Source organism: Lytechinus pictus, chromosome 5 (assembly GCF_037042905.1).
Source record: "Lytechinus pictus isolate F3 Inbred chromosome 5, Lp3.0, whole genome shotgun sequence".
NCBI lineage: Eukaryota > Metazoa > Echinodermata > Echinoidea > Temnopleuroida > Toxopneustidae > Lytechinus > Lytechinus pictus.
In genome coordinates, this window is record NC_087249.1 from 2,265,718 (window position 1) to 2,290,956 (window position 25,239).

At 33.7% G+C, this 25,239-nt stretch overlaps 1 protein-coding gene across 1 annotated transcript in view; it reads left to right on the forward strand.

Annotated features, from left to right (window-relative positions):
* Window positions 1-973: 973 nt before the first annotated feature.
* The window catches only part of LOC129261943 (uncharacterized), a 34,621-nt gene continuing 10,355 nt past the window's right edge, over window positions 974-25,239 (forward strand). Inside the window, exons 1-8 of the mRNA XM_054899964.2 lie at window positions 974-1,421; window positions 6,120-6,512; window positions 7,145-7,192; window positions 11,273-11,493; window positions 12,931-13,020; window positions 14,582-14,732; window positions 21,849-22,031; window positions 24,634-24,930. Of these exons, the coding sequence (XP_054755939.2) occupies window positions 6,140-6,512; window positions 7,145-7,192; window positions 11,273-11,493; window positions 12,931-13,020; window positions 14,582-14,732; window positions 21,849-22,031; window positions 24,634-24,930 (1,363 nt within the window). The 5' untranslated portion in view covers window positions 974-1,421; window positions 6,120-6,139. The remainder of the gene's footprint in view (window positions 1,422-6,119; window positions 6,513-7,144; window positions 7,193-11,272; window positions 11,494-12,930; window positions 13,021-14,581; window positions 14,733-21,848; window positions 22,032-24,633; window positions 24,931-25,239) is intronic.

A 25,239-nucleotide genomic window follows, 5' to 3' on the forward strand; every position in this document is an offset into this window, starting at 1 on the left:
AGTGGCGCAATAAGTTTTCAATTTTGAGGGAGACGGACGTCGCATATCAGGCAAAATTTATTACTCTTTGGATTAAAAAAACATTTTTTTAAAAAGATTTTTTTTATATATTCAGAAAACATGTCACAATTTTCTTTCCCTTTTCCCTTTTCCCTTTTTTCTTGTTGGTGAATTTGTTGGGGGTTTATGGCCCCCATCTGTACGCCAGCATGCCAGGCATGCATGGCTTGGTGTACTTCTGCACGTATTATGTAACGTCTGATGTAAAGGTGTAAAGGTACCCATTTAGGTTGATACATAAACTTTGTATATCTTAGTGTGTAATGTTGTAATGCCGTTATGCATCAATTTTCCTCAACAAAGGAACTGCGGCTTGACGTCACAATCGTTCTCATAATAGCACAAAATATAGGCCTAAGGTAAAAATACCAATGAAAGTTTAACCAAAATCTATCTTCTATAAGGTTGTATTTTTAAAAGAATCCAATTGTATTTCCAATTATTGAAATTAATCAAGCCTTTATAGACTGAAACATGCAATATGTCTTTGCGAGGGGGTGGGGGTAGCATTTCATCTCCTCTCTCTTCAAAAATATAAATTTTGAGTTTAATCAAAAAGATAATCCAGAACACACTATTGATATCTGTGCTGACATCGAAATTGACCTTACACCAACAGCAATAAGTCAACATCGAACTTGAAAGCACACAGTATATATCTATTAAATGGGTCTTGATTTCAAGGCTTAATCAGCTCCATACCCCGTGAATGAACCTCTACAGGAATCCATTCCTATCGGGTACACAACGTCTTGTCAGATGCGAGCGCTTTATGGTGGGATTTGAATCCATAACCTTGTGGTTCAAAACCCGATGACTTATCCACCGAGCCACAGTATCTCTATATAATACCTCTATAGTCTTGTCTGAGTCCTGATGGGTGTGAGATCGACTTCGCAATTATAAGGGCAAGGCCCAAGTTTATGTGTCATGTATTCTCATGGATGAAAAAACCGAACGGAAGCCAAAATTCATCGATTTCAACTTTGAAGGACAATAAGTACCCGGATAATGTTCCCTACCTCCTTGAAATAATTATAAAAAGAGCTGTTGTATAACTTCAAACCTCAAAACAATCATAGCAAAATTCATATTCTTAACGCCACAGATGTTTTGACCGCGACCTTGCATGTGGTGTTGGGCAAAAATCGTGAACACCCGATTGGAAAACGATGAGACTATCAGCTGCATGGTCATTATTGATACACAGGTATAAATATCAGAAGAAAAATCCGGTTTCAAACAAGAGACACGGTGGATCTCAATCGACCAAGAGTGAAGCTCCAGAGCTTGCATAAAACTCCATCATCAGCGATCGGAGAACAACATTGCCGGAGAAGAAAGTAATTTCACAGTCGAGGGTAAGCATTATCAGGATAATATACAGATATATTATCAGGCTTTGAGAAAGTATAGTGGGAATTAATTATCCGAGGTTGGGCAGGCAATAACTATTTTTCCCGAGGGGAAAGAAATTGAGTAAACTTTCATTAAAAAAATGCTGAAAATTTGAAAAATATAACGAAGTTATTGGATTTTAAAGATTTGCATTATTCCGGTGAAACAGTTCTAGGCATGTCTTCATGAATATTTATTAGGTGGGCTGATGATATCATATCCCCACTTGTTTTTTTGTATTTAGTTATATGAAATTAGGTTTATTCAAAAAAATTATACCAAGAACTTAAGAAAATTGGATTGACAACTGCTTAAGTGCATTAGTTACTTATTGCTGCAACTCATTTCATCATAATGGATACACGTTACACATTTATGAAATAATGAAACAATAATTATTTCATGTAATAGCATTAGAAAAAGGAAAGTGGGGATGTGACATTATCATCTCACCTAATGAATATTCATGAAAACATGCCTAGAACTGTTTCACCGGAATAAAGCAAATCTTTAAAATTCAATAACTTCGTTATTTGTTATCCGATTTTGATGAAAATATGTTCAGCATTTTGCTTTGCGAATTTTACACTATTTATTTAGATATAAACATTGTCAGCCCGGAGTACCGCTTTAATGAGAGGTACGCTGCGCTGCGTTGGCCGTTGCTGCAGTTGCACTAAAATGTAAATAGATACGCGCAGGCAAAATACCGGAATATGCTCTAAAAGTTAGTATCGGATCTTGACTCACCTTTTTAGGTGTTTATTCCAAACTTAACGATCCTGTATGAATAGCCGTCGTGAATTCCTATAAACGCTCCTTAAAATGTCCTTTTTTTCTACTCTGAGTATAATTTTTTTTTAGCTCGCGCTTCGCGCTCGCATCATTATTTTGGTTAGTGAAATACGTATGGTCTTAGTTAATTCCTACAAATAAGCCTTAGAATGCCTCTCTTCAGGTCTAAATATCAGCCATGTCAGCGGGAATATCTGAATGGCGAGATACGTATCATGTACAATGACTTCAAAAAGTGTTTATGCCATTTATGAGTTTACGTGTAATATTCTACCAAAATCAGCGAGCGCCAAATTATATGGCTATTGTGAGATATGTATGATCTTCATAAATTCTTTAAAAAATAGCCCTTAAATTTCTCTGTTTGGGGTCGATATATACAAAAAATTTAGCTCGTGCTTCGCGCTTGCATTGTTTGTTTAGTACGCTGTAAAAAATATTAGGAAAATTTTTTACAACCCCGAAAGTGATTATGAGTCCAACCAATTGGGGGCAGTATTTTACCCAATGCAGAAAGCATATTGTCCGGTAAGGTTACAAGTAAGTAGCAATTCCTTTAGAATGGGCAAAATTTTCATCACACCGGATAAATATAAATGCCTAAAGAAATGCCCAATATTGGTTGGACACATAATTACCCTCAAAGGGCACTTTTACCCAATATTTTTAGAGTGTAAGAAAGATACGTATAATGATTACAAAGGTTTGCTTATAATGTCCTTTTTTTGGTCTGAATAATAAAAAATTTCAGCTCGCGGTTAGCGCTCGCATTATTTGGTCAATAAAATACATACGTATTTAATGGCACAGTCCTTAAAGGTCAAGTCCAACCCAGAAAAATGTTGATTTAAATGATATTTCATGTATTTGGTCTCAAATAAGATTACAATTATCTACCGTACTTCAAAGACTTGAAATATTCAAGTGTGCAGTTTGAATCGCTACCATTGTGAAAGATAATGGACCCCCTCCCACGTTCATATCTTGCACACATGCAAATTGTTGCAAAAATATGTTTTCTATGAAAAGTTCCATGATTTGGAATAACCTAGGAATAACCAACCATTACATAAAAAAGGTATATCCCTTCACCTCTCTGTTTTCAGAAGCAGATTAAAATCATTTTTACTTACTGGCACAATAGTTTAACTTGCATTTGATTTATTTTCTGTGGTAGCACTAATGTCACTCCTCTGCCTTTTAACTATCTCCTCATTCGTGAATTGTTTCTGTTTCTGTGTTCTTATATCAACATTTTTGTCAATGAGTTTATAATCTATGACAGAAATAAATGCATATGATTGGATGAATGAATATTCTGTTAATATCCTCAATATTATAAATGACTGCAAAATAAATTTAGTACATTGCCAGTTGAAAGACTTTAGTCCGTTTTTTTATTTTTTTATTTAAGTCTATGGCCATGGTCTAACTCTGTGCTAAAATTACGGGAAGCGGAAAAAGCCAAAATTGTAAGAACATTGTATGTTTTTTGTGCTCATTGTGCTCATTTATTATGCAATTATATGGCGAGGAAAACTACAATAATATCATAACAAGACACTTATGAATAATTTGAAAGATGAACTGATATATTGAAACTTTACTCTAGATTAGAGTTGTGTCATAACTGTCTATTTTAATCCCCAACTTTAGACCAGAGATGGAAAACATTCTTTATTACACTCACTAAAACCTGTTTTGGTTCAGCTTTGGCTTGGAAAGATACAAACTTCAGCAGACCTTCGCCGTAGCTGGTGGTCTTTAGGTTTCATGAGCCTAATTGCAACAGGAAGGCTACGGATATTCTTTTTTTTTTTAATTTGATATTGCTGATTGACAATAGTGTATGGATATAATTGAAAATCTACCACTGATTCTAGAAATGGTAACTACTGAACTTCCTTTCCCCAAATTGGGAAGATATATCAATGACTTTGGAACTATTTTTGACTGGCGGAAGAATTAGGGCTATTTTACTGTTTCAGTTGATAAATTTGATCCCATCATAGTTATCTTCATAAATGACGATTTATTTTTTAAATGAGCTGGCTACGATACCCTTCTCTGGTCAGATATGGAATGTCAGATATATATCCTATCCAATGGTAGTAAACATTCAACCCTCTAATTTCACGTAAATTTTTAAAGAATTTTTCAAAAGTGCCATTTTAACACACAAGTCTATGGGGAATGTTTTACGCGCGTGACACGTTTAGACCTGAGTTTAAATTACATCAGTTATCAGTATCTGGGCCTTTGGGGTTTATGAAAGAATACATCGGGTATTGGTATCGGGGTTTATGCCTGCCTCATTCCTTATAGACCCCCTTTTCATTTTTTCTTTAGTTTTCTATTCTTACTTTCCTCCTTTTTTTGTAATGAGAGGGGGAGGGGGCCCTGTCGCAATGCATTTATCCGACCCTGTATCAGCACATTTTTTAAAGGGGGTTAAATAATTATATCTAAATAAAAAGAATGAAATTTACTGATCAAATTGCTGACAATTCCATCTAAATCTGATAACAAATAACGAAGTAATTGCATTTTGAAGTGAAGCAATATTTTGTGAAAACAATTATATGCACATCGTCATGAATATTCATTAAGTAGGCTTATGATGTATATCATCACTTTCCAATTTCTCACGTTATTACATTAAATTATAATTATTTAATATTTTCATATACATGTGTATGATTGTGTTGCATCAATGAAAATCTAAATATATACATGTATATTAAATCAGTTTTCAGTCCGAAATGTTCAATTCTTGAAGGACAAAATTTGAATTGATATAATTTCTTATAATTAAGTACAAAAGAACAAGCGGGGATATGACGTCATTACTTTACTCATTTAATATTCATGAAGACGTGCATAGAACTGTTTCACCAAAATAATTCAAATCTTTAAATGTCATGACTTTGATATTCCTTGTCCGACCAAATATTAAGTGTTTTGTTTGTCTGATTTTTTTCTATATCTGTACAAACCACATTATTCTTAGTTCAGAGTACTCCTTTAAACATTTTTTGTCAGTTCTTTGAAGTGTAAAGGGAAAGTTCTCCCTGATGCTAAATTGAATTTTAACAAAAGCACTGAAATAGAGAAATATATTATTGAAGGTCTGCAGAAAATTAATAAAAGGATAACAGAGTTATTATTTTTTAAGTTTAATTTTGTGACGTCATAGACGAGCACCTCCTCTATATTAAAGACATGTGACATAAATTCCCCCCCCAAAAAAAAAAAAAAAAAAAAAATCATTTTCCAAAAAAAGAAATGAATTCACTTATGCGGTTGATATAAATATCAGACAATTAATTTAGCATCACTTTCTATAGGAACAATATTTTTTTTTATTCATGATGATCAATTAAAAAATGGAATTTCTTAAATTTTCACCACATGATAAACGAGGAGCTGTGATGTCAATAATTAAAACTTTAAAAAATAACATCCTTATTCTTTAATGGATTTTCATCAAACTTCACCAATATTTTCCCTACTTTTAAATTTTTATCAAAACGACTCATTTGCAGGGTGAACCTTTCCTTTAAGAAGTCAATTTATTTCCAGTACTCATTTGTCGTTACCTCATCATTTTCATGACGCGTATACACTCAAAGACCTAATGTTAGCTTGTGTAGATCTACCTAGAACGCAGAAACCTCGATTTTTTTTACATATAAAATACATTGTAGACACTAATCGGGTTATCTAACAGACTTACAATTCACAATTTGATTCGAATTCATATTTAGTAACTCCTGTATTGGCAATAGGCCTGCAGAAGCTAACAATGCAATATTCCGAGTATTGGGTATTATCGTTAAAATATTTATTATTTCATTTGTTTTTAGTATTTCGCTGGGTGTCCAGAATGATTGGAAAAATACCCTTTTCTGTAGTGTTCATTTCGACGCTGGTAGAAATCCAAGTTGTTTGGGTTATGTCACAAGAACTTCCAGTCCAGCACGGCGTCCAGTTTGTGGGAATTGGCTACAACATTTTAGAAGGGAATCCTGAAGGGGGCGACTTGACCACTGGAGGGGTCGACCCCGGTCTTTTAGTCAGTCGGCGGATCTTTCAGTTTACTTTTGACCAGGGGCACAAAACCGCCGACCAACTGAATCGAATTCCTGACGAAGTTGCGTTTGTCAGGCGAAGTAGCGCCTTCCAAAAATCATCCCTTACAACGTTCTATGGTACGGAAAGCTACGCTTCAAAACTGGCTGCACAGGTTGAAGTAGGGGGTAAGTACCGTATTATCTCGATTAACATAAAGCTTTGAAGGGGGCACCTTTTCCCGAGAAAAATTTGACAAGCGAAAAAAAAAGTTTTCACCAAAATTTAAAGGTGGTTTTGTCTTCATACAATATGCAATTTGATAAGCAAATTTAACAAGTAAAAAAAGGGTGCTCACTTGTCATGCTTGTGTTTAAACGTCATGTTCCAATAAAAAAATATATGCTGTAAATAACAAAAAGGGGGGGGGGCACACTTGTGTAAGAGCGGCATATTTGCATTTGAAAAATTTACTATGACTCTCCAAAAAAAAAAAAACACGGGCAGGATGTGCCCCCTGGATCTGCCACTGATAGTGGGGGATCGTTCTTCCGAGGTAGGACTGGCAAGTACTATTTTGTCCGAAGGGCGAAGCCTCGAGGAATATAAAGTAATATTGTCAGTTCCCACTAAAAAAAATCGTTGACCCTGGGATGATCGTGCATTCTTATAGAAATGATAAGATCGTCGTAAACCACCCATAGGAGATTGTACATATAGCAGTATACTATCACCCCCATCAACAACGTACAATTATTGTAGGCAGGATATAAACGGATATGTTTTTAAATAGAAATGTGTCAAAAATTCTCTTTGTTAGGTGGATATAAAGGCGCCACAGCTAGTGTTCAATTTGCTGCAAGTGCTCGTAAGTATTAAAAAAAATTGCAGTTGAATCTATTTCTTATTTCTGTTATATTTTCAAAGCATCTTGCAATACTATATTCCTTATCAAAACTGTACATATTAAAGGGGTACTCCAGGCTAAAAATAACATGATTTGAACAGATAAAGAAAAGTCAGACAAACAAAACACAGAAAATTTGAATAAAATCGGACTAGGAATAACAAATTTATGACATTTTAAATTTTGCATTATTCCGGTGATATTGTTATAGGCATGTCTTCATGAAAATTCAATGAGCAAAATGATGATGTCATATCCCCACTAATTATTTTGTATTTTGTTATATAAAATTAGGTTCATTCATATTTTTTCCTCCAAGAACTGCAAAAATTGGATTGAAAAATGATTAGTGCATTAAATGTTCATTGCTACAACTTATTCCATTATAGGGGAGACATATTATTCACACATGAAGGAAATAATGAAGTAAATTATGATTTCATGTAATAACATAAGAAAAAAGAAAGTGACCACGTGCATATAACTGCGTTTACACAATAGTGCTGAACTTTAAAATCAGTTACTTTGTTATTTTGACATCAGATTTTGACGATATTTTCAGCATTTTTCTCTGTGAAGTTTACTCTATTTATTTAGATATAAATATTTCCAGCCCGGAGTACCCCTTTAAATAATACTTGCCTTTTCAAAAAATCACATTCAATTCAAATTTATTCAACACTCATCATAAAAATACATTACAAAATTATACAAGGATTAAATAAAGTGAGATAAATATAAGAAATACAATGACAAAACACAAGATATAAACGTAATGAGAGTGTCAAGGGTAGCAGAAAGGAGGGGATTCCTTTCATAATTGCTACTTTATTAAAAATTTGATGGATAACATTGAACTTTTCGTAAAACACCAATATTTTTGGCAATTTTATTGCAGATGACACCAATGTGTTCATGCCAAAATAGTTTATGATTTTTGTAGTAACTAAAAAACTTTAAATTTGACACACGTTCAAATGTATGACCATGGACCTGTAATTTTGTACTGTATTAAAATCAACATGTCTTCTTTGTGAAGATTTTGTTTTATCATAATTCAAAACCAATTTATTATCAGAGAACCAAACCAAAAGCTTTGACAATATTGCTGCATAAAGTCATATTGTAAGATTTGTAAATTAGGAGACATGAACACACTGGTGTCATCGGCAAATCAGATGAATTTCAGCGTATTACAAATATTGCACATGTCATTTGCGTAAATAATAAACAATAGTGGACCCAGGATACTTCCTTGGGGCACTCCACATCTTAGCGTTTGAAGGTCAGATTGAGTATTATCAATGTGTACATATGGTGATCTATTATCTAAGTAACTTTTGAGCCGTTCAAGTGTTACTACGCGAATACCATAATAATACAATATCCTTAATAGGATGTCATGGTTTAGAGTGTCAAATGCCTTACTAAAGTCTAGAAATAATCTGATCAATATATAATTATTTTCAAACACTTGTAAGACATTACAATATATATAAAATGCATTATTGCTGAAGATGTAGAATGCCCAGGTCCATATTGACAGTTAGAGATAATATTGCACTTATTTAGAAAGTTAAATAAACGATTATAACTCGCTCTTTGAAGAATTTTCGAGAAAAAAAATGGTAAAATGGATATCGGCCGATATAACTAGATTAAACTTGCTTTTGACCTCTTTTAAAAACCGGGACGACTCTGGCAATCCTTATACAATACAATACAATATAAGTATTTATATAGCGCTTTTCACAATGACTATATCACAGCGCTTCACAAATGAGCAAAAACAAAATTGTGAAAAAACAAATATATATATATATATTAAAAAAAAAATATATATATATACACATAATTAACAAGTAAATTAAGTATCGATAAGAAATGTTGAATTATTTATTTTTGTTTATCTGGAACTATGCCTGTAGTCAGGGAATAATTCAATATTGCACTTAAAGGGAAAGATATAATATTATGAATGATTTTCTTCAGTACTTTTACACATATATTATCAAATCCACAAGCTTTGTAATTTTTTTTAAGCTTGCCTACTATTTCAAGTATTTCTTTTGGTGTTATATGATTGAAAAAAAAGGCTGTATGTGAATTAAAATTTACATTGCATAATACATTTTTGTTACAAGGACCATCATTATTTTAAGCTATTAGTTAATTTTTGACAAATTTTTATGAAGTATTTGTAAGAAGATGAACATATTTCAGTCTTGTCAGATATAGTTTCACATCTGGCATCTTGCGATGTTTTATTTTTTTACCTAGACTTTCGTTTATAACTTTCCATGTTTTTTTACTGGACAAGTCCACCCCAACAAAAAGTTGATTTGAATAAAAAGAAAAACATCCAACAAGCATTACACTGAAAATTTCATCAAAATCTGATGTAAAATAAGAAAGTTATGACACTTTGAAGTTTCGCTTAATTTCACAAAACAGTTATATTCACATCCTGGTCTGTATGCAAATGAGGAGACTGATGACGTCATCCACTCACTATTTCATTTGTATATTATTATATGAAATACGAAATATTCTACTTTTCTCCTCATTGTCAAGTGAAACAACGACTGATTCATCCCTGAACATGTGGAATTACCATTGTTTAATACTATATGTGTCAGTCAAGTTGGTCCTTATTGTTAAATCTGTAAAAAGTGAAATATTGTATAATTCGAACAATAAACTACAAAAGAAATGGTGAGTGAAGGACATCACCATCGACTCTCTTTGCATGTCACTGAGTTGTGCAATATTACCGTTTATCTCAACCCAGACAAAATAAACGAGAGGCAAGTATATGCAGTTTCCGTGGAGTTTAATAAATAAAAGTTTCCAAAGAGCATCTTCCAAAATGATGTATATACCGAAATGTAAAATGATATGTTGTAAAATTAAGCCAAAATAATAGTATTTGACAATCAAAACATAATTATATAAACGTATGAGCCTCCTGAAATGTGTCTTATGCGAAAACGTGCCGCTGACGCCAAGCCTGACGGGTAATGATGTTGTCCAGCTAGCCTGACCTGAGATAACCTCTCATTAACTCGCTTCGCGCGTTAAGAGGTATTTGTGAAAATAACCGAAATTAAAATGTCATAACTTTCTTATTTTACATCCGATTTTGATGAAATTTTCAGCGATATGTAGTTTGATTTTTTTTCTATTTATTCAAACCAACATTTTTCTGGGGTGGACTTGACCTTTAATTTTAATTTCTGTTGCATTTTTTAATTTGATATTAAACCATTTCCTTATGGAATTTTCAATTTTACTGTTCACAATGTTTCTATGTTAAGACTCTTTTCCAGCATTCGTTGGTATCTTTTTAATAATATTTAGGCCCTCGATGAGGGAAGAATTGACCAACTGCATTAAAAAGACAAAATCTTCAAATCAACTGAAACGTAAATTTATAAATAAATGCTTCAGGAAAATTGTAGTGTATGACCAACCTTCCAGTTGTACATTATTTGCATATCCACCTTATCTGTATTTGTAATCATTAAGATGAATTGTTTAATAATTGATGTGAGTTGATTCGATATTTCTAAAGACCTCAAAAAACCATTTTAAAGACTGTATGAGTTAGTAATAATATTGCCTATGTGAACTTAACGTGAATAATTTGAATACTCACAGAAGACGGGATATTTTAGGAACATTTTGAAAAAAACATGAACGTATCTATAAAAAAAAAAGAATTAAAAATGAATAATTCAAGCACGAAGCGCGAGCTAACTTTTTTTATACACTGGGCCGAAAACTAATTCTTTAAGCAATGTTTGAAATGCATAAAACGTTTCTATAATCATGATAATTATGTTTTGGTTAGAATACTCTAACACATCTGAATTTTAAATTGCATTTTCCACTTATTTGTTTTATACTGTGATATGCCATTGTTTTGGACATGGAATCGTATATATTGCACAAATCATGCGATTATATGAAATATTTCATGACAGATGCCATTGGATTCCAAAAATAACTTCCTCGGGATTTCCCAAATCATTCATACAGGTTACCAAGATGTGAAAAAGAAAACTTCTGGTAAGGGATCAGTGTTCTTAAGCAAAGAGTCCATATCAAACTTTGGGGAAGCACGCTACAGGACAGAACTATTGAGAACAGGGAATCATTTACTCACTACGGGCTTTGTGGCTGACGCGTGTCTGCTACCAGAAACCTATACCGAAGAAACACAGCAGCAATACATGGAATTTATGGACGACTGGGGAACGGTAAAAATATGTTTCAAAATTAATTGATGATTGTCATACCCCTGGAAAGTTATTGAATCACGGTAACTTTATACGATAAGTTATATGATACCCATACAGTGTCGTAGTAGTAGTGGTAGTACATGATGATTTTGCAGTAGTAGCTAATGGAAGAGTAAAAATGGTATGAGAATAATGATGATGATAGTATTGAGGATAACAAAATATAATCATATACTGATGATAGTTATCATCTTAAATTTGATGATAGTGACATTGATAAAAACAGTAATTATAATGATAACGAAAATTGTGATATATATAATTATCGTGAACATTATCATTATAACCAAAATATTAATTATAGATACAAACGTATTGAGATAATGATGAAAGCGATAATAATAATAAAAATTTATTTCCTTCACCACCATTTTAATTGACAATGATTTCTAATCACTGTAACGGTAAAGTTGAAATTAGTCTTCCCCAAGTCTTCTTTTCAAAACTGCATGATAAATCACGAGAAATAAGCAATTGACTCCTTTTAAATCAGTCTACTATTAGGAGAATTTTGATTCGCTCAATAAGTGATTTATCTTTGTCTTAACCCTAACCAGACCGGTTTTTTTTAGTGTTATGTGACCGGGGGGGGGGGGGGGTGAATCAACCCCCGCCCCTCGGGAACTCGGCCGCCGGTTAGCGCGAACGCCGTGAAAATTGGCATGATAATAAGGGATGTAATCCACAAGGCTGTATGGTTAGTTTTTTCCGAAATCTTCAGATTTTTTAAATTATGAATTATTATGAGAATCTATTCGTAAATCATACTTTTTGCTCTAATTCACTATCAAAAGCTCTTAGAATGTTAATTTTGGTGTAAATATTCTTTATACCATTGCTAAGAATTACAAATAAAAAAATGATCCTGGTTTGAAAATTATTTGTTATGTATTGTTTTATGAATTTCTTATGTATTTCTTTGGGTTTTTTTTACCTAAATTATTGCAGAGCGTTTTTGAAGCATAATTATGCTAAAATCAATTAATTTCATCCAATGAAAGTAAAAATAATATCAATATCCTTATGAATAAGATGAGAAATCTCAATTTACATTGACTTTGTACACAAAATCAAGTTTTAGAGCAATTTTGGTTCCGTCATGCACTTAATGTAGTATAATGTTGCATAATTTTCGAATCGCATACCCGGGCATCGTAAATTTGATCTCAAAAGATGCACAAGACTTCAAAGTAAAAAGTCAGCGAGCGGCGCGGTCCGAAAAATTTCACATAGCGGAATGGTCGCGGAAAATGTCGAGGGGGGGGGGGGGGGTTGATTCAACCTCCCCGGCGGTTTTAGTTTTAATGAAAGAATCATAAAAAAACATAAATCCATTTAAAGACTTCCACACAGGATAATACGAAAATTTAATATTTCGTCTGTTCTTTTGCATAGCACGTTGTAATTCGAGTCTCTCTGGGAATGAAAGAAGGCGAACACTATGAAGAAAATCGATCATCCTTCGTCAACTTTGCAGCTACAAATGTAAGAATTAAAATTTCATCGGGAGAGTGGGTGATGTGGAGCATATTAATATTATGGTTTTGCAGGATGAGAAAGTAATTTCTTTAATTTAAATCAAAATCGTTTTTTTTTCTTTTTTACAATCTCCATCGGTACAGTAGTTTCATTTCCGAAAGATCCTGACAAAGGAAATCATCGAAAAGAAATCCCACCAGGAGATACAGCTACTTTATCGTCAACCCCATTTTTTTTAATGTCGTCGCTATGTTAAGATTAACTTAATGTGCACGCGGTGGATCTCATTCGCTCAAACAACTAATCACAGCCACTCAGGGGGGGGGGGGGGGGCAAAGTTGCAATGCCCCTCTCCTACTGCAAAAATCCCGCTCGAATTGCCTTTGGGAATGCCCAAAGCAATGATATCCAGATTGTAGGTGATGATTTGACTGTAAGTGTAACCAACCTTAAAGTGATGCTCCAGGCTGAAGATATTTATATCGCAAAAAATATAATGTAGCAACATTCGAGTAAAATGCTGAAAATTTTGTATCATATTTGGATAACAAATAACGATGTTACTGAATTTTAAAGATTTGCATTATTTCGGTGAAACAGTTTTAGGCACGTCTTCACCAAATATCCATTACGTGGGCTGATGAAGTCATATCCTCACTTGTTCTTTTGTATTTTATTATATGAAATTAGGTTTAGAGAGCGAAGTTGGCTCAGTCTGTAAAGTGTCTGCCCGTCGAACCAAAGATCGTGAGTTCGAGTCTACCCCGGGCGGATGACTGGAGCCAGTGTGTTGTGTGTAAATGTCTCTCCCCTGTTTCATAGATGCAGGCGATGTTACAGTGGAAAACACTCCGTCCCTCGGATAGGACGTTAAATGGAGGCCCCGTGTAGAGGACAGTCACCACTTTTGCACGTTAAGAACCCACTGCACTATTCGGATAAGAGTAGGGGGAAACCCCGGTGTAGTGGTCCACCTGCATTCCCCAAACCAGTTATATCGGGAGGAGAGAGAGACCTGCGGGTCACAGTTCTGTGTGCGCGCCCTTCTCGGCGACCCAGATACTTGTCACAATTCACGAATCATCCCCGAAGAAGGTAGATGACTACCGAAACTTTGGAAAGTGAATAAAGAACTTGTTGGCATTGCAAACTTGCATTACTCGTGAATATCATTTGCTTCGCAATTCTGATGTCTTTATTATTGCCAATACGTGGAAAACCAAGATGCTCGTATATATGTTATATATTTCAATTCATTTTCGTCTCGATTCTGGTAATATCTCTTGTGTTTAATATTCCCCAGAATCAGTTATTTAAACTTCAAAATACTGCCGCTCACATTGTTTCTCGATCCACCAGGCACACCCACATTACTCCATTTTGCAATCTCTACATTAGCCCCCTACAGTGACATCATTTTTAAGATTTTGTTAACTTTCCATTATGTACAGTGGTCATCTTATCGTCATCTTTATTATCACCATCATCACCATCACCATTATCATTACGAGCATTGTTTTATCATCACCACCATCAATACAATGGCCTTTTATCATTAACCGTTCAGGTAGGAGGCAGCATCTCTGCTTCTGGTGCCTATATGGGATTCAGTGCGTCCTTATCGGTAGATATGGAATCTTTCAACAGTGATATGAATAGTGACACTCAGTTCGGCAAGACGGGATCAAGCTACAGGATAGGAAGTGAGACATTGAATGGTAAATCACATTGCGATTAATTCTAACTACTTAAAAAAAACTACGTCATATCATTCGAAATCAAACAAAATAATGAAAACATTTAATATAAGGACCCGAATCACCAAGTCAAAGAACATCTCCTGCCACTTCATGCTCTTCGCGGAATGAAATGATGCACGATTCGCCTAGCAGTCACATTTTTTTTTGGGGGGGGGGGGTGCGGTTGGTTCTTTGAAATATTTTACTCCGGCGACAATTTCTCCACTGTAAATTCCACACATTAATGGAATGACAAAATCATGTAACTTCAACCCTGGATTAAACACTATACCCAATCCTACACCGAACCCTAAACTTAACATAATGAGCAATTCTGTTTTTACTGTAAGAAAAATCTTTTATAAAACCATGGATTGAATTGTCAGACTATACTACAGTTTATCCGCCCGTATTTAGGGAAGCACGCCTATATACCTAATATACTCTTCTGATTGCAAGACACCAAACATTGATCAGTCTCATAATTCTGACACAGTGGGTTGAATACATTCATGTTGTCTAGAACAAAATTCGGCAATCTCACTGGAATCCATATTCAGGCTTCCATAATTATGTGCTTATGAATAGCATGACGAAAAACCTCCTTTTGATAACACTATACCCCAGATTTTCATAATGAATTCTCTTCTCCAAGTACGAAAACCCTACTGCCCCAGGCATGCAATGTAAGTATCAAAACACCTGTTTCTTGACCTCGGTCCGAAGATAACACAACAGCCCGAGTGCGGTCCGGGAAAACATGTCGCCATTTTTTATTCACTTACTTTCCTTATTTCGAGGTTGATTTTCTTCGTTCGAAATTGAAAATGGGCTAGCATTGAATTTCTGAATACAATATGCCTTTGAAAACGTGATTCAATATCGAATACAATAACTTAATTCCGAAGGTCCTTCTACAGGCAGAGAAGACTTACGTAATAGCACAGCTGTTGTTTATCATTTCGTCCTTGGCTCAACGCTCATAATCTGGCCTGTGGGGGTTACCTGGCCAAGCGGGGTTGATCAGGCGGGTGTTTCATAAAGCTGTTCGTAAGTTAAGAGCGACTGGTGATCATGTCTTGCGGTAAATGGTACAAACCATTGGCGATGATCACCAGTCGTTGTTAAAGTCGCTCTTAACATACGAACAGCTTTATGAAACGACCCCCAGGGCTTGGAAATGATGTTTTAGATTTTCAAACGCAAAATGGGGTGAAATACCGCAGTTTGCAATCTGATCTGCGGTCCGTTCCCAAACGGGGGTAAGACGTAATGAGTTCCCTCTACTTGTGAGTGGGTTTCTTAGACAGTGTTAACCGGTGTTTTCACGCAATACATTCCGATCGTTCCTACGGTATACAGAATATTGCAAAATACTTTAAATAGTTTTAACCAATATTTTCAATTTTTATTGCTGCATATAAGTTTCAGCTTTTTAAACATTTGTTTTCAATAATGAAGAATAAATTTGTCAACAGTTTTATATACATGCAGAACTTTGATACTTCTAAAATAAACCCATAAAAAGTTCTGCAACTCAAGTTTGAGGGGTAATAATTTTGTCAGTGTGCAAATATGTGAATATTTGATTTGATTTGATTTATTGTTTTCTTCTGCATCCATAACATTCGTATAATACATTTTTCATAACATAATAAACATAATATGCTAGCATTTTTGGCATGAATCATAAATAAAGAGTATTAAAAAGATAATTTCAGACAAAAATGATTAACTATATGATATTCACAATTTGCAGGAGAAGGATTGTCATCATAAGCAGATTGCTTGAAAAAAATGACAATCCCAAACTTATACTAATTGAATTAATTAATACATTTATAAAGCAGAATGGGCATACATTTTCAAATACGAAACATGAATTCATGCAATATTAAAGTATGAAGATGATAAAGCTGAGGGTGACGGTGATATGATGATGATGATGATGATGAAGGCCATGGAGATGATGGTGGTCATGATGAAGATATTGCAATGACTAAATCGAAGGAGGAATAAATTCACGATAAAAAGGATATGACACAGAAATTTTACTTCAAATATTCTGATAATAACATAGATTTAACGTTTGCCTTAAATGAGTAAAGAGACGAAGATTGTTTTACAGGCTCTGGTAGAGAGTTCCACAAATCTGGACCATGGTGTCTTATGGATCTCTGCGCAATAAGCAATTTAGGGTTGATTAAATGGAAATTTGAAGAGTTACGGGTAGGGTAAGAATGAATAGATGTATTCAGAGTATAAAAATTGTGGAATGAAGGTGGGAGCATGTTATGTACGTACTTAAACATAAGTAGTAAACTTTGAAGAGTATTTATGTCAAATACTGTTAGAGTCTTTAGTTTATGGAATAATGGATTTGTGTGTGATAAATATTGGGAATCAGTACAGATTCGAATTGCTTTTTTCTGTAATAAGTATATTGTATTAATTTTAGTTTTTGCACATGTTGCCCAAACTATGTTGCAATATGATATATAAGGCAATATTAATGAATTGTAGAGTATGACAAGAGTTGTATGTGGAATAATGTTTTTCATTTTGTAAAGTATACCAACGTTTCTAGAAATACTAGTAGTTATACAACGTACATGTTCATTCCAATTTAAATTTTCATCTATTGTGACACCTAAAAACTTTGTTTCTCTTTTCCTTTTGAGAGGAGTATTGTCTATGTTTATATTGTAAGGAAATTCGTTATCATGTGAGTGTGTATGCTTGAAATATATAAAGTTTGTTTTATCTATATTGAGTGAAAGCTTATTACACTTAAACCACAAAGATAGTTTTGGTAATTCACGGTTAATTATATCTACTAAAGTTTCTAAGCTATTATGTGAACAAAAAATGTTGGTGTCATCTGCAAATAATACATATGATAATAAAGGTGTTACAGAAGTCAAATCATTGATATATATTAAAAAAAGCAAGGGGCCTAGGATTGATCCTTGTGGAACTCCGCATTGTATTAACTGAAAATCAGAAGGAATATTATTGTGAATTACATATTGTTTTCTATTGGACAAATAACTCTTAAACCAAGATAGTGTAATTCCGCGAATTCCACAATTTTCAAGTTTTTTAAGTAATATCTGGTGGTCAAGAGTGTCAAAGGCTTTGCTTAAGTCCATGAATACGCCTATGATATGTTCTTTTTTTGCCATTGCATTTGTAATTTTATCGTATATTTGTATTAACGCCTGATCAGTCGAATGTCCTTTCCTGAATCCAAATTGGTTAGAATTTAGAAAATGAAAAGTATCTAGAAACTTATAAAGTCTATTGTAAATAATCTTCTCTAATATTTTGGAAATGCTGGGAAGAATAGAAATAGGCCTGTAATTTGTTATTTCATGCGGATTGTCTTTTTTTAAAACAGGATTTACCTTTGCAATTTTTAGGGAATCAGGACATATTCCGGTGCTAATCGACAGATTAAAAATATGACACAAAGGAGAGGCAATATAGTGTATGATCTGCTTAAGAAGGAAAGTACTAATTCTATCAATTCCCTGTGATTTGCTTGATTTGAGATTTTTTGTTATTTCAATTAATTCCTGAACATTTGTTGGGTTAAAGAATAAAGAAGTGTTAATGGGTGTGGGAAGAAATTTTCCAAAATTTTCATCAGTTCTGTCAAGTTTGTTTGCCAATGAGGGTCCTAAGTTAACAAAAAAGGAATTAAAGGTATCAGCTACATCTTCTGAATTTATCGCAACATCATGAGCTGTGAAATTATCTTTGGGTAATATTTTGGGTTTCTTGCCAATCAAATCATTTATAATCTCCCATGTTGCTTTCATGTTTGATTTGACTTTGTAAAGCTTCTCGGAATAAAATAATTTGCGAGAAGCTCGAATTGTATTGGTTAGTCTATTTCTATAAGTTTTGTATTTATTTTTATTTTGAATAGAAGGGTTCTTTAAAAATGCCTTGTAAAGTTTATTTCGGGTACGTATGGATCTTAAAATTGCTTTAGAAATCCATGGCATTTTTGCCTTCTTTCTTTTGACCAGTGGTATCAGAGGAAAATTTTTCTCGTAAAATGTTTGCAATTTATTGTTAAAATTTGTGTATGCAATGTTTGAATTAGACTCATTAAATACATCCAACCATTCTTCAATAACAAGATCCCTTTTAAACGATTCAATGTTATTTTGAGATTCTTTTCTATACATTGTCGATTTGAGTATATTTTCTTTTGGAATATCATTATCGCAAAATGAAAAAACCGGCAAATGATCCGATATATCAGATATTAACAATCCGCTGGTAATATCTCTGATAAATATATTTGAAAAAATGTTGTCGATAAGTGTTGATGAATGGCTATCAATTCTGGTCGGTTTATCTATATGGGGATAATAGCCAAATGAATGCATTGTGTGTAGGAATAAATCATGTTCATTATTTTGGGATAACAGGTTGATGTTAAAATCACCCATTAAATATATTTGTTTTTCTTCTTTTCTAATAGTATGAAGGCACGTTTCAAGGTCTTCACAAAATAAATTTACTTTATCATGAGGGGGTCTGTAAATCAATCCAATAATTATATTTTTGCTTTTTGGCTTCGTGATTTCTATGAATAAAGTTTCACTCTGTTTTAATGATATTTCTTTCCTTACTTTGAATTGTAAATGTTCACTGATGTAAAATGCTACACCTCCTCCTCTTTGATCTTCCCGGTCACGCCTAATGAGATTATAGTTTTCCAAACTGAATATGTTAGGTGAAGTGTTGTGAAGCCATGTTTCCGTGACACCAATAATGGAAAATTTGAAATTGTTTAAAGTGAAAAGTAATGATTCCAATGACTCAAAATTTTTGTTCAAACTACGAGCATTAATATGAAGCAAACTGAATTTATGTTCCATGTCTCTAAATCTAGAAGTAAAATCTTCGGTTGAGTAATAGTTATTATCAGATGATATATTGTTTGTATTGAAAATAGAAAAAATGTCCATGTCATTACTCAGGAGGATAATTTGATATTACCAAAAACTTAAGATTATTGGTATGATATGTGATTTGTGTGTAAATTTTTTGTGTCATAACAGCAAGATGGTGGTAGTAATGGTGATGAGATGAAGAGAGGATGAAGTTTAAAAAAACTAATAAAGGATGAATGTGAAATCGAATTTGCTGTTGGTGATTATGATGATGATGATGATGATGAAAAAGATGACAATGATGACAATGATGATGGAGGTGATGATTGTAGAATTGAAATCCTACAACCTGAACCTGATAATGAATATTCATAATCGAAATGTAATGAACACTCTTATTTCTGAGTGTCTCAGCCATGATTTGTATGCGAAGGAACCTTTTAAACACAAAGTATCAGTGGCACTGAAATAATAAAGATACAAAATAAAGGTTTCGATCCTATATCAAATAAAAATATACATTTATATATATATTGATATAATTGGTCATCGACATCACGAAGTGTCTCAGAGGTCAGAGTCAATACAGAATCAAAGAATAATTTTAATTTGTTAATTTCTAATGAGATGTCAATTGTTGAATATCTCGTAAAATTTCTGTCTTTTATTTTTCTTGATCGATCACTTGTGTTGGTATTCAAAATAAAAATTAAATTCTAAAAGCTAGAAATTAAACACAAGTTTCTCAAAATTAGTTTATGACCTCTGAAAACATAAGGATGGTTCGTGAAAAGGATGATAAATTAGCACATAATGTCATGTACAACCAAAGGCAGGTGCCATAATGGATATACTGCATGCGTGCTGGTATAATCACATAATGCATGGTTGCATAGGGCCTATACACATGATGGCTGCATACAGGTTGATTCAGCAAAAGCTGGTGGATGTAAGAAAGGGAAAATTTCACAATGTCCAATAGATTTGCTACTATTGTCAATAAATGTCTGGACGATCAAATGATTATTATAAAAACTGCCCTGACTTGGCAACGGGTAATACATGGACAACGTGATGAGTTTATTCACCGATTAATAACAATGGAACACCCCGTCAATATGATAGGTATCATTGGAAATAATGATAAATAATGTGTTATTTGTAATGCTAATGTTATCATGGAATGCAAAGACTTGATTAAAATGCCGCAAAGTAAAAAAAAAAAGTTTTCTTCAAAAATTCATTGTTTCTAATAGTGAATTTTCAAATGTTACGAGGCTGGACCGATTTTGAAAGATATTGATGAACTGATGCGTGAAAGGTCCACACATGGTGTATTCTAATTTGCAGAAATGGATTGAATGTGTTTGGAAGAATGTTGAACCCTGCCAATATCTTAAGCTTTTGAATTGAAAAGAAAAAAAAAAGATGTGAATGTTGATTTCATTGTTGTTGAACATTTTAAGGCCTCACTTCAAACAAATAATGAATCACGCAATGTTTTCATATTTTACAGTTTTTATCTGAAATACTTGATAACGCATGCAGACAGTCGAAATACGAAATCTGTAACAATACAAACCACTCCTTTCGACATTAATGACACTACAATGAAGACACCCAAACATGACATTGTTTGCAGAACATTCACTCTCACCTGCATTGTGGCAAAATTTCTAAAGAAATGGAGACTCTTGTTGGAAAATGATGCATTTTGCAACATAACACTTCTGACTTTACCCTACATTCAGGGTAACTGCACATTTCTTGATTACGTAATCAAAGCAGATGGCACCTCATTAAGAAGAAGAATAATGAAGATTTCCAACGATGCCATTTTAACTTTTGATACTTCAGTAAGAAAAAAGATATCATCCCTCAAACATGATTTACATAACTTTTTTTGAGGGGTTTATTTTAGAGTATATCTCCTAATAGCCTTTGGTGAAAATCAAAGTCCTCTGACAATCTACCTTCTGATTTCTTTCTAGATTGAAATAATTATTTTTGTAAAAACACATACTACAAAGGGCGAACTGGAAAAAAATTTCAAAACCGAAGTAGCTAAATCATTATGATTGTTATTTGTATTAATATTATTATTATTATCATTATTATTATTATTATCATTATCGTTAAATCATCATCAAACTTCTCCTTTTCTCTTATATATCTGCCATAGAACCTATAAGTATCGAGCTGATAGCCATGCCGGAGATCTTTGAGTCAGAATACTGGACTGGATTGGATAACTATATATCTAAAGAGCACTGTACTTCTTCTTTTAATCCCGCTAAAGTGAAGGAAAACATGGACAAGGCTTTGCTGGGGTTCGCCAAATGGCGCGAAATTGACAATAGCACAAGTATGAAAAAAAGCTCATTTTGATGACTAATAATTAAGCAAACTGTATTTATACGTATCTTCAATGTAACACCTATAGCAGGTTTCTATCTACACATTGATTACCATTAAATATTGTGGCACTTGGTTATGATAGACAGAGTCAGACCTAGAGGATCGGGGAGTTTAGATTTCTTTTTCTGTTTTGTTCGGAGAAATGTTAAAAATGCCTCGTTATAAGTAGATTAAAAGTTTAGGAATCTTTTTACGTTTCATGATAAGTAATTCGTAATGACTTGCCTTTTCATGAGTCTTGACTTGAAACGTATGAATGGTAAAGGAAAACTTAGATAATTAGTCAAGAACACTTTAACCCTACAGGACTGGGCAAATTTGAGATGTATTGAGGACTGGGGCGGGGCCATCATGGCCTCCCTTCTGATCTCGGCCGCCGCACATGCGATCGCGCCGAAAATTGGCACGCACATTCTTTACCACATAAAATACAAGACAGTATAAAAAATTTCTGAAAATGAATATATTTTTAATTTATCATGAAAAAAGTTTATTTATGAAAAACATTATTTGCATGTTCAACACTTCAAAATTCGTCTTTTTTTCTCCAGATTTCATCTTTGTAATCTAATTCAAAGGTTTCCACAAAGAAAAATTTCGAAAACCATTTTTCCTTGTTATTAGAATTTCTTATGTTTTTCTTTTTTTTCAATGAACAATATTACCAGATTACAGACCATTTAACAACTAAACTCCTCAAAAAAAGTTTGGAAATCTGACTTTGATCGATAATCCTTCCTCGGTTTTAGTGAATTTCAATGTGTAATCGATATTAATTAATATAATATTTTATTTTCTTTAAAATGATACCCTGCATGATACGATTTATGGTTCACATGGAGGTGCAGTACCTTGAAATGTGGGGCAAGGTCAAAATTCAAAAGTTGCAAAACGACACAATATTGAAAGTCACTGTTCTTTTTTCCGTGGTGATGAGTGAGTTTCTCAGCGGTTTCTTTTGACTTTGATCGATTATTCCTCATTGGTTTTTAGTAAATATCAATGTGTAATTAATATCAATGAATATACCATTTAATTTTCTTTATAATGATACCCTACATGATATGATTATGGATCACATGGAGGTGCAGTGCCTTGAAATTTGGGGCAAGGTCAAATTTCAAAAGTTACAAAATGACACAATATTGAAAGTAACTGTTCTTTTTTCCGTGGTGATGAGTGATTTTTTTCAGCAGTTTCTTTTAATTGTTTTCATGCACCTTAAAATCAACATTAATATGGAATCAAACATACCTCTGCACAAGCAAACACATAACAAAAAAAAACATGCATGGGTATTTCAAACCACGACTCAAACATCTCACAAAACCATCACTACAGAAGCAGGGGCTTGATTTGAATGGATTTTCATCTCTGTTGACACAGACAAAAGAATCATGTTCTGTATTGACCCTTCATGACAATTTCTGCTCGTTTTGCACCTTTTTAATTCAGACCTCATCCAACACTTTTGAATCCTGCTCTTTTCGTGATGGCATGATCATAGCAAGTATGGTATCATTTTAAAGATAATTAAAATGATCTTTTGAATGATATCAAATATGCATTGTGTAAAATTTGGAGTTGGGAGAAAGTAATGGCCAAACTCAGATTTCCAAACTTGTTTTGCTCGTTTTGCAGCTTTTCAATTCAGACCCCATCCAACACTTTTGAATCCTGCTCTATTCTTGATGGTATGATCATAACAAGCATGGTATCATCTTAAAGAAAATTAAATTATATTTTGAACGATATCAAATATGCATTGTGTAAATTTGGGAGTTGGGAGAAATTACTGGCCAAACACAGATTTCCAAACGTTTTTTGAGGGGTTTATATTAAACCCTGCATTAATCAAGCAGACCAATTAGAATAAAAAATAATCACTCTTTTATAATGTCATATCCCATAGATTTTGTACACAAAGTATAAAAATGAGTCATTCAGTGTTAGGTATGACATTGTCTCGTAAAAAGTCATGTGGCGTCGGGACATACCCGTATGTCGCGATTTTGGTCTCAAAAGTTGCTCGAGACTTAAAAAAAAACTCCTGAAATTTTGCGGCGTTATCTTTTTGCGTTTTCTGAAGTCATTTAGGGTTAAGCCAAGAACCTGAGCTGAGGCCCATAAGGCCAGAAGACAAGATCCAGTATTTTTTAAGTCCACTTAATTCAGCTTTATTCCACGCATTTCATTGTTTTGTTGGGCTGTATCTTTCTTTCTTTCTTTCTTTCTTTTTTTTTTTTTTTTTTTTGGGGGGGATAGTAATTATGCAAGCTATCCATATTTCTATCTGATTATGACTTGGATATTTTGTAATGTTTAGTTAATTTCCTTAATTTAGGAGTGATGACACTATTTTTTTTTTCTCATATTATTTTTTTTTCTGGAGACGAAATGCCATTCACTTGTGAATGAGGCCCCTTTTTTCTCATGTCAAAATTTTAGGACATAAAGCACCCCCTTCAAAAAAAAAATACTGATAAGATCTGTAAAACAGGTCTTTGCAGGGTATATTTAACTCGGTCTCTCATCATTTTGTTGCTTAGATCCATCCATTAGAATTCCTCTGACGTGGCCGGATGGGAAGTATGGCCTTCCTAGACCTTACAATGGATGCCCTTCAAGAGACTGGGAAAAGGGATCTCGCTTGCAAGTAGGACTACCTAACAATGAGAACATCTTTAACATTATTGACACAAATATGTACTTTGCTGGTTGGGTTTGGACGGACACATCGAGACAAGAATTCTGCATAAAAACCGTTCCAGAAATCCAAGGTTCGAGATGGCAGTGGCAGCCTGGTTCATACTGCATTTACCGATACGGTTCAGGATGCCCACAGGGTATGTAATGTAACATTGGACTTTCATGAAGGACAGCATTCTCGCCACTCTAAGGAGAGCTTTAGCAATACGCTAGGGGAGCAGACCCCACGACATCAAAATTGGACGATATTTGAATTAAAAAAGTAGTTGCAGTAATTAAACACTGATATCATGAGAAACGTAAATTTGAACTTAGGTTAATTGTCTCTCTATCGGCGTAGATCCAAATCTGGCACAATCACAGTAACTGATTAAAAAAAAATTATAAACTGCAGGGGGGGATCCAGCCTTCGCCAAAAGGGGGGGGGGGGCGCGGAATTTTTGGAG